General features: G+C 41.6%; 1 protein-coding gene across 1 annotated transcript; it reads right to left on the bottom strand.

The window, feature by feature from the left end:
• Positions 1-518: 518 nt before the first annotated feature.
• LOC102447047 (homeobox protein CDX-4-like) lies at positions 519-18,762 on the bottom strand. The gene is made up of 3 exons (XM_006136169.4): positions 18,298-18,762; positions 7,196-7,341; positions 519-767 (listed from the first exon to the last, which is right to left on the bottom strand). The coding sequence occupies exons 1-3, from the start codon at positions 18,737-18,739 to the stop codon at positions 519-521; spliced, it is 837 nt and encodes a 278-aa protein (XP_006136231.1). The 5' UTR covers positions 18,740-18,762.
• Positions 18,763-20,527: the final 1,765 nt, after the last annotated feature.

Below are 20,527 nucleotides of genomic sequence, written 5' to 3'. Positions count from 1 at the left end.
TCCTGGACCCAGGTGCAAAGCTCGAGAAAGCAAGATTATCCCATGGAACCTACATAAGGATAAGAAGGGGGCGGAATCTTCCCTTTTAATCCAGTGACAGGGCAAAGAGCACATGAACAGTCCCTGATTTGCCCTCAGCAATGCACCATTGCCTGTGGTTTGCTTCATGCAACTTTTGGCTAGTGGATCCACATAGTAGCAGAACAACTGACCACCTCTTTGTTCCTAGCCACCCTTTGCACTGCCATGGGAAGTGCCTGCTTTGTGGCACAGGGCGGGCATGGCACCCCCTTGTAGCATCCAACCAGACCCTTTGCACACAATAGTTCCATTGGCTTTGGGGTCAGTCACTGTCCTTTCATAGGCCCTGGGGTTTTGGCCGTAGTTAATGGTATGTGGAGCCTATGTGCACAAGGCTGTTGTGATGCTGGGATCTCTTGCTGTCCTGTCCCCCTGTGAATGGTAGTGCTCCATGTACTGTTGGTTTATAATGTTCTTTATAAAAACTCTGAATTGCCTTACTGAGAGGCCACAACTTGCTGTAGGTTCCCATTGTGCTGCAAGCTGTTCATTGGAAGAGGAGGAGGTGGTGGTGGAAATAAGGAATTGGACATTTCCGAATGAGTCTGTGTGTTATGTACTGCAATGGGGCTTACTGAGCCAGAGTCACTCTGCATTGAGCCAAGACTGGTACCATCAAAATGAGTCATTTTCTTCTTCATTAATTTTCTTTCTTTGGCTCTGCGATTCTGAAACCAAATTTTCACCTGCAGAGGAACAAAGGAAAAGGTGTTCAAGAGCTAATGGAATTCAGTCTGATCAGTTACCTAATAACTGTCATAGGAAAAATCATAAACATGTAGGTCACTTGGGAAGGAAATAGGAACCCCATAAATAGCACAAACCCATTTCTTTAAAAAAATGTAATGTACCTTTTGATAAACTATCAGCTTCTCAGTGGTGTGAGGTTTTTTTAGTGGGTTTTTTTGGCATTTTTATATGTAACGTTTAGGATGTGTGTATAAAATTATATCTAATTTCTTATGTTACATGCATCACCGTGATAGTCAAATGCCTGAGACTGCTCTGATGTTTGGGCTGAACTGGTATCAATAGCCTCAGAGACTGGGAACATACAAATAGAGTTACAGCCACCTTTTCCCCTGCCTTGGTTGTGCACCAAGTCCTTGGTCGTGCACCAAGGCCAAATCAAAGGATCAGGCCAATTTACTTAAGGCATATTTCTCATCTCACATTCATTAGTTTTACAGAAGTATAACTCTGTTGACTTCAGTGGAGTTGGTTGTAATTTAGATCATTCTTCAATATGGAATTAGCTGTTTGTTTAGGCACACACATTTGAAAAGTGTGTTTAGAACTTAACAAAATGTCTTCAGTTCTTTCAATTTGGACAGAGAAAATAGCCTTTTTAAACTTACCTTTCAACCCCCTTTCTTATTAAAAATAATTTTCAGTGACCAATAGTCCAGTTTAACTCAAATACATCTTGTGAGCGTTAAGTATTTCTTTACACTGGGTCACAAAGAGACACAGACTGTGGTGAGCTGAGATAAGGCAAAGCAACAAAAAACTGGTGTTCTCCATAGGTGCTATGCTGAAAGAAAATTCCACATTTCTTTGTTTAGAAAAAAAAAGTTATATGGTGGCAAATCTGAAAGACATGTACTCATTTTATCTTTGCTAATGATACAAACTCTCCACCACTCCCATACTGTATAGGGGCTTGTCTAATCTACATTTAGACATCTGCAGCTGATCTGTGCCAGTTGACTCAAGTTTATGGGGCTTAGTCTGTTTTCCCTTGTTGAGTTGCTCAACAACTAGTTTTCTTTTCCCCAGTCTAATCCTCTCCCTTTTCTTCCTTGCTCCCAGTCTCCACCAACCTCTCCACATCTTTCACCCCTGCTCATGGTGGCTACGTCTACACTGGCCCCTTTTCCGGAAGGGGCATGTAAATTTCAACTATCGTAGTAGGGAAATGCGCGGGGGATTTAAATATCCCCCGCGGCATTTAAATAAAAATGTCCGCCGCTTTTTTCCGGCTTTTAAAAAAGCCGGAAAAGAGCGTCTACACTGGCCCCGATCCTCCGGAAAAAGCGCCCTTTTCCGGAGGCTCTTATTCCTACTTTGAAGTAGTAGGGCTACTTATTCCTACTTATTCCTACTTTGAAGTAGGAATAAGAGCCTCCGGAAAAGGGCGCTTTTTCCGGAGGATCGGGGCCAGTGTAGACGCTCTTTTCCGGCTTTTTTAAAAGCCGGAAAAAAGCGGCGGACATTTTTATTTAAATGCCGCGGGGGATATTTAAATCCCCCGCGCATTTCCCTACTACGATAGTTGAAATTTACATGCCCCTTCCGGAAAAGGGGCCAGCGTAGACGAGCCCTACTTGTTTCTGTCTTCCCTAAACAAGAAGCCCATTTTATTCACTACACTTCTAGCAGCACTTTCAGTTGGATGTAGTATTAATTTCTTGTTCAAATACTATTCTGTATTCTGTGTGTTGCTGTGCTTAGGTAAATAATTGCTGTTTCACTTCAACAGTGAATACATTTCAGATGTGAATAAAGCAATACATCATAGATATGTGTTAAAGTTTGTAAAGCATTTTGAGATCCATTAAGGCAAAATGTGTACGTGCTCTCACTCTCTCTCTCTCTCCCTATTGGTCATTATCATTCATTAATGTTAATAGGTCACCAATCACATTTTTGTATTTTAATTGGCTGGAAAGAACCCTTCTCCTAGCCTTATGAGATATTTCCGAGTTTATAAGAGGATCCGTTTCTTCCAGTATCTCACAGGGTGCATGAATTTCTCTATTTCCCAGATTATCAGCACCTACTACATCAGTGGTCACCAACCAGCAGATCGGGATCTGCTGGTTGATCTTGGAGCCTCTGACAGGTGATTCTGACTGGTTTCGCTGGGAGGCTATCAAGTGCTGGCACTTCAGCTGCCTCCCTCTCCCCCCTCCCCTGATTGCCCTGCAGCTCATGCCCGGAGCCTCCTGCTTGTTGTGCAGAATGGGGGAAACAGAGGCAGGGGGGCATTGGTGGCACTCTATCCCCCTTCTCTGTACCCCATCTTCACAGAGTGAGGAGGGTGGGGCCTTGGCAAAGGGGTGAAGCAGGGGTATTTGGGTTTGAGGTAGATACAGGACTGAATTAAATTCAAAAAGTGATCTTGTTCTTAAAAAGGTTGGAGACCACTGTACTACATGATTTTACCTAAGGATGCTTTACACCATGAGGTACCTAGCATGTATATTTTCTCTCACAGGCACAATGACCTGTCCAAAAACAATCATTGTAATCACTGGTTCTAATCTGAAGTCTGTTGTGCACACAGTTTTTGTACTGGTATAGTTATTTTGGTTAGGTATGTGGGTTTTTAAAAAATAAAAAAATAACCTCTAATGTAGACATAGTTATCATGGTATAAGAGATGCCTTATGCTGGTAATCTATTACCTCTTCCTGAATGGCAATAAGCTTTATGACTATAACTACATCCACAGTGTATTGGGAGTGAGGTGCTGTAACACTGTTACCATACTAGTGTAGTTAAAGTGATATACAATTTTTGTGAGTAGAGCAGGTCTAAGATACAACTGACAGAAACATGATGTCCCTGGTCTGAATATTCACAGAAAGCAAATCTTGACTTAGTATTCATGGGCATACCTAAATCCAGATATTAAGAATTTATTCATCCAATCAGGGAACAAATATATATAATGTGACCTATATGTCCAGTTAAAACAACTCAAATGTCTGATGAACAAATACTTGTAACAAATCACTTGCTAACTTGCTGCAGCTCAGTACTTAGTATGAAATTAGGTCGTGTTTCTTCACTGTCTTACACCATATGTTGTCATTTTCACTTGTGTAAGTTGAGGGCAGACTGTATGGATAATGATACAGATTGTACCTCCCTTAACTGAGACTCCCTGATCCAGCATGGATGTTCCTGGACCACAGAGCCTGGGAAGAGGGAGGTCTAGTGGTGGGGCAGAAGTTCTGTAAGGGGCACAGGCGACTCAGCTGGGAACCTAGTATGTGTGTGGGGGTGGAAGGATGGATGGCATGGCGGGGAGTTCTGGCCTCAGTGGAGCTCTCTGGCCACATCAGCCGGGGAGCTGTAACCTGGCCACGGCCATGGACCTCCAGTTCCAGCCAGCGAGCTCTGGCCCTGGCCAGGGAGCTCCATCCCCATCCCCATCCCCATCCCCATCCCCATCCCTCTGCCCTGGCCGCAGAGCTCTGACCCCAGCTGCAGAGCCAGGCAGATGCAGAGCTCTGTCTGCACAGTTCTAGCTGTGGTGCTCTGGCCCCCGGAGTAACAGGGCTGGGGAGAGCCCCAGGTGGCTAAGTCAGCAGCAGCAGGGGCAGGCTGGAGCCTTTGCCAAGTGGCAGCATGGCCATGAGGGGAGGGACCTTCCTTGGTCTGGCAAATCCCCTCATTCGGGACCAGTCAGGTCCGGAGGGTGTCGGACCAGCGAGATCCAACCTATAGCCATCTTATTCGGTAGCTTTTGTATCCACTTTGCACATCACAAGGTCTTGTCATGTTTGCACACAACTTGCAAACAAAATTTGGTGAAATTGTTGAATATATTATCCAAAAGAATTATTCATAGAGCTCCATCAATAAAACTCATAATTCTGTATTTCACTGCCTAGTTTCAGTGCAATGGTAAAAGAATCTCCCAGGTATCGTGATATAGAATATATTATGTTCACTCAAGGAGTAATTATATGCATTGTTCTGTGCGTGATCCAGCTAGACTTCTTATCTCTGTGTCTTGCTTCATAGGCCAGCTGGGGTTGGATGTGTTTTAGAGCTAGAGGCCATATTTCCAGCTCGATTGGTAGGAGAAAGAAAAGGCTAGAAGCACTGCAGGGACAGTGCATAGATATTGCAAATACCTGAGTCAGAGGTATGACATTGATGGATTCCAGAGCAAACTTTATTCAGCTCTTGGCTAGAAGGATGGCATTGCTAATAGAGAACCTCAAGATTAGAGGACAAAATGGAGTAAATATTGAGTGAGGAGGGAATTCTCGAATAAACATAAAGAAGAACCCAGGATAAATAAGTACCTTCCTAAATGTATTTGATCTTGCCACTTGGACTTATTGACTGTATCTAAGGATGAAATCTTAGCCCATTGAAGTAATTAGCAAAACTCCCATTAACTTCAGTGATGTCAAGATTTCACCATAGGATTTTTTTTTTTCTAAAATTTCCCACCAGGGTAGAGTAGGACCCAAGGAGCTTCTTGTGTTTTAAAACCATCTCATCCATCTCATCTATTGGGTATGTCTACACTGCAAAGTTAATTTGAAATAACAGCCGTTATATTGAATTAACTTTAATAGCGTCTATACATGCAAACTGCTATTTCGAAATTAATTCAAAATAGTGGAGCACTTAATTCAAATTTGGTAAACCTCATTCTACGAAGAGTAACGCCAAATTCAAAATAGCTATTTTGAATTAAGTGCTGTGTAGACACTTAATTCGAAATAGGGGGCCTCCCTGGGGGCTTCCAGCCCTTCCCAGGGAGCCCTGGTGGCCACTCTGGGCACAACCAAGAACACTTACTCTCCTCTCCCCCAGCTCCAGAGCTGTTAAAGGGGTAGACTCTGGCCACAGTGCCTGTGCCAGCTCCAAGCCTGCCAGCCCAGAGCCAGCAGTGGCCATCGAGGTCCCTGAGCCAGGGGCCCCAAAACATGAGCCAGCAAGCCACTGGCAGCCAGCCCTCCACCACTACCCAGGAGCAGTCTGCCAGCTCCCAGGAACCTGATAGGGGCTGGAGAAGGCGAGTGCCTTCCTGGTCCAGGGTGGAGATCATGGACCTTATTCAGGTTTGGGGGGATGCCCCCAATGTCCAGGGTCTCCTCACTAGCTGGAAGAATGTGGCCGTCTATGGCAGGATAGCTGCCAGCCTGGCCACCAAAGGCTACATGCAAACCCAGGAGCAGGTTTGCATGAAAATTAAGTTGGTCTGGTGAGACCCCCAACCCTGGGCCCTGAGCTTCCCCTCCCCCTTCTTCCCCTTGCTTCCCCCTTTCAGCTTCCTCCTCCAAGTTCCCCCTCTCCTATCCCACCATCTCTCTTCCTCTCTCCCACCTCCTTTTCCCAGTCTCCCCAGAGGTCCGTGCCCCCACCAGTTTTGTTCAATAAACCCAGTTTCTATTTTTGAACGTACATGTCTTTTATTTGACATCAGGAAGGGGGGCTAGGGAGGGTAAGTGGAAGGATGTGAGGGAGGAATGGAGCACGAGCCCCCGGTGGGGAGGACTGGGCTCCTCAGGGTGGATGCTCTCCTGCAGGGCCCTTCTGGATCCTGACAGCCTCCCGATGGACCCCCCCGGATGGCAGCCTGCAGCAAGTGCAGCTGGGCTGATGGCAACGACCCCACGAGGCATACCGGCATGCACAGGGGCAGCTCTGGCTCCATGTGGCCGAGTGCTATGGTGTCCCAAGTGTGGGCACTTAGGGCACTCCAAGACAGGACTGCTTTGCTGTCTCTCATCGAGGTAGACAAGCAAGTGGGGAACCCTAAGAACTGTCTGTCCTGGGTGAGGGTAGGGTCCCTTTAAGTACGGAGCTCAGTTAGCCTCAGGCAGCAGCCCCACACACTAAATCCTAATCTGATGCCCTGCCGGCACTAGATCCGGACAGCCTTAACTTTAGTTCAGGGTCCACTCAGTGTGGATGCACTATTTCAAAATAGCAAAACACTATTTTGAAATAAGCTTTGTGTGTAGATGCGTTAATTCGAATTAGTTTAATTCGAATTAACGATTTCAAATTAAGTTAACTCGAATTAACGCTGTAGTGTAGACGTACCCATTCAAAGTAGGTCTTAAAAATATTGTGCTTAAAGAGTTGACAAGACATCCTGCCAACTGCTAATGTCTTGCCCACACTAACACTAGCACCAATGCTGCTGCTGGTACAGCTGAGTCTATGTTAGCAACGGTGGAAAATGTAGAAATAATGTCATAGTGGGAGGGAGGGTAGTGGAGTACATTGCAAACAGTCATGCCACATTTTTTAGTGCTTAGAGACATTAGGATACTTGTGTTTTTAACCAGTCTTGTCATCTCCTGAACAACAATAACAATGCATGGGAAATCTGAGCATGAGAGCCATACTCTACCTGTCTCTCAGAAAGTCTTAGATTTGCTGCAAGTTCAGACTTCCTCCTAATTGTAATGTATCTGTTGTAATGAAATTCCTTCTCCAGTTCTAACCTCTGATGATCTGTGTAAACCACACGGTATTTCTCTCTTGTTCTTGTTTTACCTGTTTCAAAAGAAAAAAGACATAGCTTCAAGCGAGAGTTTTTAATTTTAATAGCATAAAATACCTTCCTTTACATTTGAAAAATATTCTTCAAAGTTCTGGGACTGATTCTTCTCTCACTTACTCCAGGATAAATCCATTGATTCCAGCGGAGTTAGTGTTGATTTACACCTCATGTAAATTTGGCTCATAGACTTTTGTTCCTAAGTAAACAGAGGACTGATGTACCCTGAGATTTCTTTATCAACACAATATTATTTTGAGGAAGAAGGACGGTTTTGTGGTTATGGACTGGTAGTTAGGAAATCTGAGTTCTATTCGTCTCTGTGACACAAACCTCTTCTGTGGTCTTATGTAACTCACAAAATGTCTCTGTTGCTTGGTTTCTCTAAATAGAGATGAAACCTGCCTCAAATTGGGATTATCAGACTTCTTTTGCTTTCTATAAAGCATACTGTCTTTCTAGCACTCTTGATGCTTTAAAAACTATAATGATAATGATTTATACATGCAGGCTGTGTCTACACTGGCCGTTTGAATTTCCGCAAGAACACTGATGATCTCATGTAAGATCGTCAGTGTTCTTGCGGAAATACTGTGCTGCTCCAGTTCAGGCAAAAGCTCTCTTGCGCAAATCATTTGCGCAAGAGGGCCAGTGTAAACAGCACAGTGCTGTTTTCCGCAAAAAAGCCCCGATTGCGAAAATGTCGATCAGGGCTTTTTTGCGGAAAACTGCGTCTAGATTGGCCACAGACGCTTTTCCGCAGAAAGTGCTTTTGCGGAAAAGCGTCCTGCCAATCTACATACGATTTTTCCGAAAATGCTTTTAACGGAAAACTTTTCAGTTAAAAGTATTTTCGGAAAATCATGCCAGTGTAGACGTAGCCGCAGAGTTCTATTACCTATAATTTGATAGGCAGCTTTTTCACTTCTGTGTTAAGAAGTGCAAACTATTTATACCTAAATATCAGGGCAAGGAATGAAAATATGAAAGATTTTCAGTAGAAAATAAGTAGAAAATGAGAGAATGCTTGCTGTAGAACATGTCCGAGTTGTAGCATTCATTCTTTTATTAATACTCATTACATCATTTTAAGTTTGGTCTATGATACAGCTGAACAGGGGATTGTTAAAAAGTACATGTGAATGTCAGCGGCTATTGAGGAGAGATCCAGATAGCTGGAATTTCTGGCCACGACACTGCAACTTTATTAATTCTGTCAGGATGACTTCTCAGGACAATCAGTCCTAGTACCAGGGGTACCAGGGATATTGAGGAGAACCATATAGATCCATGATGTCCAACCAGTTCCGAAGCAGTAGCTACTATAGTGGCTACTGCTATAGCAAACTAGCCATATTCAAGTGGCCAAATAGCACATTGTTCAATCCAACTAGCCACATTCAACTGGCTAAATACCACATGTGGCTAGTGTGTTGGACACCATGGATATAGATGCTCTCTTTGTTATCTCCCTCTCCTCCCCTTTGTCAATGCTTATATCCAATCAGAGCATCACAGCCCTAAGGATTAACAGCAGTTTAAATTCAAGGCCTTATCAGACTCTGCATTACTCCAGTACTACTGAGTTGCTTAAAACTAAGGTCCTTTTTGAACCTGCATTACCCTCAAGGTCTATTATGGCCTATAATCCAGAGGAACCTTCTCCCTGGCCTATTAGGATGGCTTATATTTACCCACAAATTCTCTCCTTGAGAGAGATTCTCAGGGAAAAGGGGGACTTCCTGAAAACCACACAAAGGCTGCAACTTTATTAATTCCATTACAAAACAGCTAGTCCTACAGCAGTAAAAAGAGAGAAGGCTCCCTTTGACATTTCTCCTCCCCCTTTGTTGATGCTGAAGTGCATCAACATCAACATCAACATCATGATCCCACCATGCTACTCTGCCTATGGTTATGTATGATATCTGATCTGACCAACATGACAAACTTGATTTTTTCTGGAATGTCTGTTTTCCAGGTTTGAAGAATAGAAGGTCTTATTCTCTGAATGTGGTCTCTTATCCTGCATGATACATATAGTTCAGCCTTGTGCAAACAAAATATGTTAATAATGGACTTTAAGTGATCTGGACATTTCTCATCAAATCTGTATAATTTGGAACCAGGCCTAACCAAATATTTTTGTCCATGTTCCTATGTATTATTCATGTTTGCTTGTTTGCTTAAGAAACATTTTGTCCAAAGCCAAGAATACTTTCAACCAAGTCTGATACCTTACCCACAATAGATTCCCACTGATTCAGTTTAATTTCCATTGTGGTAAATGTGTAATAATTGCACTGAAGCCAAAGTAGATAACACAAGTGTTATGCTAGAATTATGGAAGAGTCAACCCAATTATGCTACCTGTAGTCAAATTAGCTGTAATGTCCAAAATGCTACTGACAAATTTTAAACAGGTCCTGAAAAACAGTAATTATCTTCAGCCTACATAGATTTCTTTTCATTCACTGGAAGTGTAAAAATGTTTGTTTAAACATGATCACCTATGGTGCTTTAATGCCTTACTTGATACAGTATTTTTAAACTTCTTTTGATCTTTCTAGCCTGTGTTTTTGTTTAGTTTTTTCCCCTTTGAATGTGAATTTGGGGTCATTCTGTGGAACAAAATGCCTAAAATGTTTCACTAAAGTCTCCATTGTGGTGTTAAGATGAAGTACACAAAAAAGCTGCAAGGTAATCTTATCATGAACCCTATTCATGTTCAGAAGCCTTAAACAAATATCAGATCCCCTTTTATCTCCAAAAAAAACAGGGAATAAAGCCAAAGAAACACCTCTCTGTTTCTAATTGTAAGTATTAAACTCTGATTATCCTTCAGGAAGAATTATTCATTGCTTTTAAAACTGAAATAGATGCTAAATATATTTGTAGAACTTAACACTTATTTATCTATATATTTCTTGCTTGTTTCCTACCATGCAAATAGACTTCTCTTTCTTTTTAAATATAATAGCCCTTCATGATTTCTTTATTGAAAGCAGCAGGAATTTACAAATCTAGTTGAGAACAGGTTTTTTTTTTTTTTTTTTTTTTTTTAAAGTAAAAATAAGAGCAAAATTCTCCATGATTTGCCTGTTGTTTCTCTGAACTTAAATTTTCTGCTTTTCCTATGCGTTCAGAATCGAATGCATGTATCAGCTTCACCCTGCTGGGTGCATCTAAGAAGAAAATGTTTATTGTCCATTTAAGCCAATATGACTCTTCCCCAATGCTTTTACTAAGTACTGGGTCAAATCCCTTTACGTACACAGCATTTTATATTGAGAATGAAAGAGTACATTTTTCATGAATTTGCCAAAGCTAAACTAAAACAAATTCCCCAAACCAAAAGGCAACCTCAAACCATTTGTCAGCTTATGAAAGCTCTGTAATTCCATTCATTCAATTTAAAGTCATATCTCTGATGCTTTCTGGGCCAAATCCTGAGTCACCTGCTAGGGCTTTATGCAGCCAAAATCCAGTGATTTAGAGGGAAATTACCTAAGTAAATCTGAGCAAGGATCTAAGGATATAACTAATAAACAGCGAAGAAGATGCTGTTGGCTTTTTAAATAAATACAATTTCCCCTTCTAAAGCTGAAAAGGAAACTTTAGATCCAACCCTCCTCATTTTTGTTCTCTTGTGGGACTCTGTCAGGGAATTGAACGTGTTTACTTGATCTAATAACCTATATTGACTGTGCACTCCTAGCACCCTAGAACCTTAGTCTGGTTCTGAAAAGTAACTTAAGTACAGTGAAGTTTGTTTGATATTCATATTACAAATAGTGATTATTTGAAAATGCCTTTTGGAGAAATGGAACTCACCTGACACATATGACTGAAACTGCACCTTGCAAAAAGGTTTTTAACTATTCCAGGGAAGGAATCCTAGTTACTCTAGCAATTTTTCTGACTCAGACCAGGATCTGGGAGGGGGGAAAGGGAAGAGTTTTCCCATTGGTCATAAAATTCACAGAGCATTTCTTCTGAAGACAATAAAGCTAGTAGAAGGCCTCTTTATTTGCTGTGAAAATCATCACCCTTTCCGGCAATATAACTCCTGAAGAAAAGAAGAAGGAAGAGACAGGGCTGCATATCAAAGCAAAGAGAAGTGTTAAAAGGGTCTGTTGCCTCAATATGACAGATAGGCCTCAAAACCCAAGACAATGTAGCCAAGAGAAGAAAAAAAAAATACTCTCAGACCTCACAACTAGTTTACAAAGCAAAATAAATTAGCATTAGAACTGGTCCTGGCCCCTTTTTCATTGCCTCCTCTCAGCTGTTTAAAGCTTCTGTCCTATGTGAGCTAACATCCTTCATTAAAAAAATCTAGCATCTACCTATGTCTCTTAAGAGAGCTAAGCTAGATACTGCTGAACAGCTTAATTATATGGGGCTATATTCTGGTCTCAGTTAATATGTGCAACTTTGTGTCAGAGGGGGATAATGTGTGTACTTAATTACATGTGAGCTCCTGAAAGTAGTAGAATAGATAACACATTGTGGCACAAAAATATGTTCAAGAAACACAATTCATATATGGATTTCTATGTAACCCCCACTATTTGGGAATGATTGAATTAGAAGTATTAGTTTGGTCCATTGCAAAGATGGGGGCATTTTCAAAATTCAAATCCAAATATGGGTTTGATTTTGCTTGCCTTAAATCCATGCTTTTGCTTTAAGGCCATCTCTAAATATGCCTGAGGTTACTTTATTGAGTAGTGCTAGAAAAGGCCAAACTCACCTTTTGAGTAACTTCATAGTTATGAAGCCAAAACAATTTTGAATGATTAAAGATAAAGAATACTTTTCTCCATTTTGTATACGACCTTCTATAATAGTTAACCAGGGTCAGTATTTTTTCATTTCATTACAATGGCCAGATCTTCATATATCTGCAACAGCAACTTTACTTCCATAAGAAGTCCCATTGAGTTGAATGGGAATACTCATATGATATAAGTAAAAGGCTTGTGGATAAATGTTTTCAAGACCTTATCCCACTTTTGCAAAGTCTAAACAAATGCTGTTTCAGTTCTGCATGGTGGGTTTTGATGCTAATAATTTTTTCTTATTGCATGTGCTCATATGATCCATGCCTGGAAGAAGAAGAGCAGCATACTCATGTCAAGATCCACAACAAGACTACAAATGCAGAATTTTGCTTTATGATTGGCTGACTTTTGTCTCACCTGTAATACCTGGATTTTCAACTTTGGAGCTATTTTGTTGATTAATACTAAAACTATGGACCAACTGTTCTCATTTAAGCCAGTAATAAACTTGAAGATACAGTACGAAGGTAAGCCAAATTAAATCAGTTGAATATGGAGTAGAATTGCTTTCCATGTTTTCCCCCTTCCATCTGTTGAATGAGTGGATTCCCTACCCAGTATTTTGATTTTTGGATATCAGAAGTATACACGTTGTTTGTTTGAAGGTGTGAGTAGATTTCTAACTGGCCAGATCAGAAGAACAAGAGATGAATTGAAAGCCAAGGGAGCAAGAGATGAATTGAAATGCCGACAACTATTATAGCTATGTTGGTTTTTTCTCACATATTCTTTAAGCATTCAGCACTTTGCAAGACTGGGCATTTAGAAAGAATGGAATTCTTTCCCACAGTATTTTTTTCTTTCTAAAGATGTAAGGAATGGGATTTCTATGCTCTTAAAAGGTTAGCTAATCTGTTGGTAATGCATGTGCCAATGAATCCCTCAACATCTTTCACCATCAGAAAATGTAGCCTGTGTCTTAAGAAGAAAGCAGTCATTAACAAGAAAGATATGGGAGTCTTCATGTGCAGGAAATTGCCAACATTGCCCATAATCAAAGTTTTCTTCCTCCCTCTTCTTTACTCTATCAGAAACCCTTTTTAACTCCTTTCTATTTAACATCAGGTCTTCTACCCTCCAGCTTTGTGAAGAAATTCACACTATTGGTGAAATTATTGGAAAGGAAAGTTTTCACCAGTGTCACAGAAATACTTTTTTTGGATATGGTTTCACTGCAAATTAGTTGCTATTTTCTCTCAAAAACAAAAGTGACCTTTCTTCCGCCTCTGTGAAAATGGCAAAATATCTCCATAGAAGTAGTGAAGCCAACATGTTGATATTTGTAATGTTCTTCAAGGAGGGATTTTCTCTCACCTTGCATCAAAAATTGATTCTTAATCCTAATTGTGAATACTTTTGAAAATATGGGGGAGTTTCCATGTTTTTGTCACAAAGAATCCTTGTGATAGTTGGCAAGGCTTTATTCTGTGCTCGGAGTGGTAATTTTTTGCAGGTCAGCAGGATAAGCGAGAGGAATCTTGTTCCAGCTATGCCATTGGATACAAATATTGAATAATATTCAGCATTTTTTCCTTGGAATTGATCTTGAGTCTTTTATTAAAGTCTAACACATTTTGCCTTCTTCTATATGCTCAACACCTTCATCAGTGCAAAGACTAAGCTCTTAGTCCTGCACGCACTGCAGTCAATGGAAAAGTTGGAATTGACACTAGTGAGTGCTGGCTCAGAATCAAATCGCTCCCATTCTAAAGCTGGTAGGAGAGGGCATTACAAATCAAAATGAAGCACATCTCTAGCTTGAGAATGATGGATCACAGTCAAATTGTATCTCCCCTTTGGCAATTCATTCTAATATCACAAGACTTATAGGCTGTCCCCTGATATTAAATAATAAAACCAGACTTTCCACTAGTGTAGAAGAGTTTGATTTACTTGACTTTACACCAGCAGAGAATCAGGTATTAATATTACTTAAAAAAACTGCTTAAGGTAGTATATTTCAGTGCTTTTTTTTCTTTCCACGACCATACTAATGGCAGGAACAAAGAACAAAAGGTGGAAAGACCATCAGGGGATCAGAGAAGAGTAGAGAATAGGTTAAACATTGTCTTTCAACATTTATCAGGTCATGAGTCCAGAAAACAATAAGGAAAACCCACCACAAAATCACTGTAGGGCCCACGCTTGAAGCCCTTACTAACATGTATGGACTGCTTATGAGTGATCATAATGCAAGTAGATCTGTTGACTTCAAAGGATGTTACTAACAGGAGTAATTCTTGTAGGACTGCAAAGTCATCTTTCAAAAATCATCTTGCTTTAATATTTGTCTCCATAATGAAATTGTATTGTTATAGAAGATAGTGTGTCATAGGATTTAAACAGCAAATAGTAATGCATTCATCTGATTCATTTCTTCCACTGATGAGGGACTGTAGGTACATCTGAGCCTCAGGTTTTCCATCTGTAAAATAGGGATAATATGCTTACCTACTTCACAGAGTGTTAGATGGCTAATTAAACAATGGACCTGATCCTGCAGTTCTGGATAGGCAATACTCTTGAAATCAGTTGTGCTTTTAGCCTAGAGAAACAGCAGGATTAGGATCAGTGTTTGTAAAAGGACTTGAGGGTGTAAACTGTAACAGATTCGATCCTACAAAGTGCTGAGCTCTATGATCCAATCCAGTAAAGCACTTGTAAATGTGTAACCAGACTACTGATGTACTCAAGGGCTGCGTCTAGACTGGCATGATTTTGCGGAAATACTTTTAACGGAAAAGTTTTTCCGTCAAAAGTATTTCCGCAAAAGTGTGTCTAGATTGGCATGGATGCTTTTGAGCAAAAAGTGCTTTTGCACAAAAGCATCCGTGGCCAGGCTAGACGCGATTTTGCGCAAGAAAGCCCCGATTGTCATTTTAGCCATTGGGGCTTTTTTGCACAAAACAGTTCTTCCCTGTCTACACTGGCCCTCTTTTACAAGTATTCTTGCGCAAGAGGGCTTTTCCCCAAGCGGAAGTGTGAAACTGTTTGCGCAAGAAGCACTGATTTTGTACATTACAAATCAGTGCTCTTGCGCAAATTCAAGCGGCCAGTGTAGACAGCTGGCAAGTTTTTGCGCAAAAGCTACTGCTTTTGTGCAAAATCTTGCCAGTCTAAATGCACCCAAGGTGAATAGGAACACTCATACTCAAAATTAAGCACAAGCTAAAGTGTTTTTATTGAATTAGAGCCTATGATCTTTGAGTGCTGCTGTTGTTAATTTTAATCCTGATGGAAAACTGGGAAAAATCTGCTCTTCTGAAAAGAAAGACAAGAAGAAACAGAATTAGGACTAGAACCAAGGCCTCACTTACAAATATTTTGTATCTGAGCTAAATTTTCCTGTCTTAAAAATACCTAGTAAAGGGACGAGGGGGCAGGGGGAAAAGCTTTTATTTTGATATTATTGTTCAAACTGAAGGAAATCTTTGATGACAACTTGATCCAATACACCAGTGGTCCCCAACGCGGTGCCCGCGGGCGCCATGGCGCCCGCAGGGGCATTTGTAGGCGCCCGCCAACAACCCGGGCTGGCCCTGCCCCCGGCGCACTGGAGGCGCCGGCCCCAGGCGCGCGACACTCACCGGCGCCTGGTGCGCAGCGCTCGGGCGGCCCCAGGCCCGGGGCACATGCGGGCGCGCGGCGCTGGTGCCGGCCCCAGGCACGCAGCTCGGGCGGCGGTGCCAGCCCCGGGCCCACGGCACAAGGGGCTCTGGCGGCCCCGGCCCTGGCGTGCCCCAGGACGCACGGCCCCGCCCCCGGGCACCCGGCGCGAGTGTGGCCCCGCCCCCGGGCACCCGGCGCGAGTGTGGCCCCGCCCCCGGGCACCCGGCGCGAGTGTGGCCCCGCCCCCGGGTGCCCAGGAGCCCGTAAAGGTTGGGGACCACTGCAATACACTATAGTCAATAGAAAGACTCCCACTGAATATCAGTGGCAGTTAGATCCCCATAAGCATTTAGGCCCAGATCCTCAAAGATATTTAGGTACCTAACTCCCACTTATTTAATGGGTATTATACTTCTAAATACTTTTTGAGGATTTGAGCCTTGGATAATAATTGTATCTTTGCAGGGTCTAATGCTGCAAGGTGCTGAACACATTTTAATGCTATTAAGCACATAAAAGTTGAGGATGCTCGGTGGCTTGTAGCACCAGGTAGCGAAGGGTGGAAAAGTGTTAGCACTTAGCTTTGGTGCCCCACGCCTCAGATGAGTATCTGCACCTTGTAAGATGGAGCTGGCAGGATGAATGTGAAAGAGCTTAAGGTTTGTTAATTAGATGCATGGTCTAAATGTTATTGTTTGTTATATATAATACAGGAGCCACAGTATGTTAGAGTCTGCATATCCAGATAAGGAGCAGTCTAAGAAGACAGGAATAAAAATGTAGGTGGGATTTAGGGGAAGAGAGGAAAAGCATGGTTTGGTCTGGTGTTCCACGATTCTGGATGGGGTAGAGTAAAATGGGATTATTCTATTTGAAATAGGTTTTCCCACCATCTAGTGTGTTTGGTCCAACTCTCTGTAGCTCTGTATCTTTGATAGCATTTCTTAGATTCTCACAGGGGCTTCCGGCATCCTGGGTTGTTACTTTGGGACACAGTATTACTAGGTTTGAGCCCCTACACTGAAAACACTTATGAGTAGTGTAATCTCATTGCTTTCATTGGGACTATTTACAAATAGGATACACTATCCCTAGGCATGATTGCAAGATTAGGTCTCGGGTTTGCATTTTTGTTGGGGAAGGGTAAAAAAATATGACTTTGAAAAAAACCTGGTGTGTATATTTATATTTAATGGTTGAATGGTAATATCCTTACTCACCCAGAATAGTACACTACTCCATAAATTGTCCCATTGATTTCATTGGGATTACTCATGGCATTAGACACTGTTCAGCATTAATAAGAGCATCACAGTCTGACTTTAGGAAATCTGGTGCACAACTTTAATGTAGGATTTTCTATATTTCTTTTTAAGTGGTGATTGCTGAACATTGTTTACAGTGTGTAGGGCAGAGATTAGGAAAGAAGAAAAGGAAATTTCCTGAACTGCAACTGTGCAAAAGAGCGCTAGAGGTACTGAGCGTCCTTGACTCCCACTGAGGTCAGTGGGAGCCAACAGTGCTCAGCACTTCACAGGATTAGGTGCCTTTACAATTAACTTTTCCTTAGTTCTTTTCAGGCAACCTTTCTGCTTCATTTCAGTCTTTTTCTCTTGTGACTCCATTTTAATGTTACATATATTTAATTGTCAAATCATGTCTCATTCTATCTTCAAACAGAAGCTATTCTCAAGGCTTCATGACTTACTTTTAGGTGTTAGATGGTAAATTCAACCTATTGCTTTTCCTTGCTCACTATTGTAAATCAGAAATTGACCTGTCAAGGTATTTGACTAGATGCATAACCATGGATATCTATATTCATGTCTTTTCTAAGACAGGTAGTCCTATAAAGTGAAGCAAGCCCTTTTCATCCACTCTTATTTATTCACTTTTGAAATGCTAATTTTTTTAAAGGGGCTGTGGTATTGACTCTGTGCTGGGGGCATGATACTGCAGACCTTATTGATTCTAATGGGTCTGAGTAAGGTTTGCAAGGTTGGAGTGGGCACTTCTATTATAATCCCCTTTTCCAAATATATGCCCCTTTTCCAAATACATCGGTTTCACCCGCATTTTTTTTTTTTGCTTACTGTGACACCAGAAGAAAATTAATATGGAAAGTTACAAAAAATTCTTTTAAAACACTTGTGATTGCTAGGATTCTCAGTAAAATCATAGTTTTAAGAATCCCAGCTACACCATTTCCTATTTTACCACAAATGGAGTAACTTCCCTGCATTGATCAGTTTTTTACTATCCACAAAGGTTGCTTCCCATTTGCCCTAATATGAAAACTTAGTATGACAATGTAATAAATCAGCATGTGTTAAAGACATCATTCAAGAGCTAATCAATATTTAATTGATAGTAAGAGAACCCATCAAAATGTTCATGATTTTTCTTCTAACTGGATACTTCCCAGCTTTTCTTAAGAACTAGAAACTGGGCAAAAATATGCGAAAGCTCTTAGAATAAATCTCAGCACTCACATACCTGTGGAAGTGGATTGCACTGTTTTCCTCATCCATTCATAAGAGCTGTGCCTTTGACTGTGGGGAGAGATTTGCTCTGTGTTAATTGTACCTACAGGAGGTAAACCCCCAGATCCAGCAGGATTCAGGGAACTGTAATCAGTAGAGCTGTAAGAGACCTGCCCAGGAGACGAGCCATTGATTTGTGCAGCAGTAACTGTGCTGGAGGGTCCTGGGCCATAAGTATTCCAATCCTCCCTTTGCGTGCTGTAGTGAGTTCCCCAAGCTCCTGAAGACTGTCCTTGGTTGTCCATGCTTGGCACATGATGATATCCCATGTAATCTGAATAGGACGGAGTGGAGACAAAGTTTTGCACTGGTAGGTTGTTGTTGTTGTTGTTGCTGCACCTTACGGATCCTGGATACATGCTGGTTTCTTTATCCAAAAGATAACTCACATACATGATGCTTATAGCCTGGCTTTGTCTTGCCAGGACATTCTGCTCCTCACAGTGTTTGTTTGATCTCTTCCTCCCCTCCTCTTTTTTCCCCCTCTCTTTTCTAGCCTCAACTGGCTGTATAAATGACTCACGCTAGCCCTGATGTCTCTTTACTACACACGATTAACAATGGTGTTACCAGGTGCTGGTAGTAACAGTTTACTAAGGTCCTGCCTGATGTCACAGATAACTGCCTGCCCCAAAATTACATTTGCATTCAAATGAAGGGCTGACCATCCAGGCAGCCCCACCTTGCTGCTAGATCTGGTGCTTCCTTTCTCACAGATCTTTTATGTATCCATCCTGGTCCCATCCCCTTTTATGCACTCTGACCTGCCTTGGTCTTGAAGCCACGTTGCACACATAATTAATCTAATACTTTCTTAGAAAGCTCAAGAAATAAGCTGGTTGAACACTAAGTGTCTTTTAAAACATTTTCATGTGAGTTCACTGAAAAGCACAGGAAAATAGGGGTAAGGAAATGCTCGCCAGTATTGTTATTTGCTTCATGCCTATAGTATGCTTGGTATTACACACAACACAGGGGAAGACAGGTCCATACCATAAGGAGCTCACAAACAGAATTAGAGTTGAGGCTTGAAGGTTATGTCTACACTAGCATGCCTACAGGCGCACAGCTGTACCAGTGCAGCTGCACTGCTGTAAGATCTGTCTTGTAGCTTCTATGCCGATGAGAAAGAGCCCTCCTGTTGACATAATTAAACCACTCCCAATGAGAAGCCACTGACATAGTGCTCACTCTCACTTGTGCTGACAATACTTGTATCACTCAGGAGTGTGTGTGGGGGGTGGAATGGGGGCAGTTCACACCCATGAGTGACGTATGTTTTGCTGATATAAGTGGTAGTGTAGAGATGGCCTAAGTTTTATTTGTCTAAAACCAGATATCAGTCAGTTAAATGGTTTTTGCTCTGGTAAAGAGCCTGAAAGTCAATGTAAAAAAAATCTCTTATGAAATCTAAGGGCTACATTGTACAGCATTACTCAGAGGGCTTGCAGTTACATAAGTGGTCTCATTGACTTCATCCTTGTCTCAGGTTGGTGAGTACTACAAACCACAATAGTTCTATTTGTTCTAACCCTTATCATGTTGTTAAGGGCATATGCACAAAAACACAATGCAGTGGTAGGCGTTGACACACATAACTAGTCCCCTTGATGTCAGTGAGTCCACTCCTGGGTGTAGGTGCTTGCTGTTGAGAATAAAGATTGCATAATCACACCCAGAAATTTAACAGAAAGATAGAGGTGCACCAAATTCACCATCATCTCCACATAAGTTGTGATTCCTTATCTGGAATTTCTACAAATAAACCCTATTTCAGTGTTTTCTGGGCCAAATTCTGCTACCATTACACACTTTGAGTAGCACCTTACTCCAAAAGCATCAATGTAACAGAATCTGGTCCTTTATCTTTGAAAAAAAGAACTATATGAGCAGCTCAGATTTCATGAACAGCCTTACAATAACAAACCTATATGGAGCAAAATACAGGACTATGTAGCACATTTCTATTACAAACCTATATGGGTATGTCTACACTACAAAGTTAATTCGAACTAATGGATGTTAGTTCGAATTAACTTTGATAGGCGCTATACTAGCACTCCGCTAGTTCGAACTTAATTCGAACTAGCGGAGCGCTTAGTTCGAACTAGGTAAACCTCATTTCACGAGGACTAACGCCTAGTTCAAACTTACTAGTTCGAACTAAGGGCTGTGTAGCCGTT

Source organism: Pelodiscus sinensis, chromosome 13 (assembly GCF_049634645.1).
Source record: "Pelodiscus sinensis isolate JC-2024 chromosome 13, ASM4963464v1, whole genome shotgun sequence".
Lineage (NCBI taxonomy): Eukaryota > Metazoa > Chordata > Testudines > Trionychidae > Pelodiscus > Pelodiscus sinensis.
This window is presented reverse-complemented; position numbering and strand designations above follow the sequence as displayed.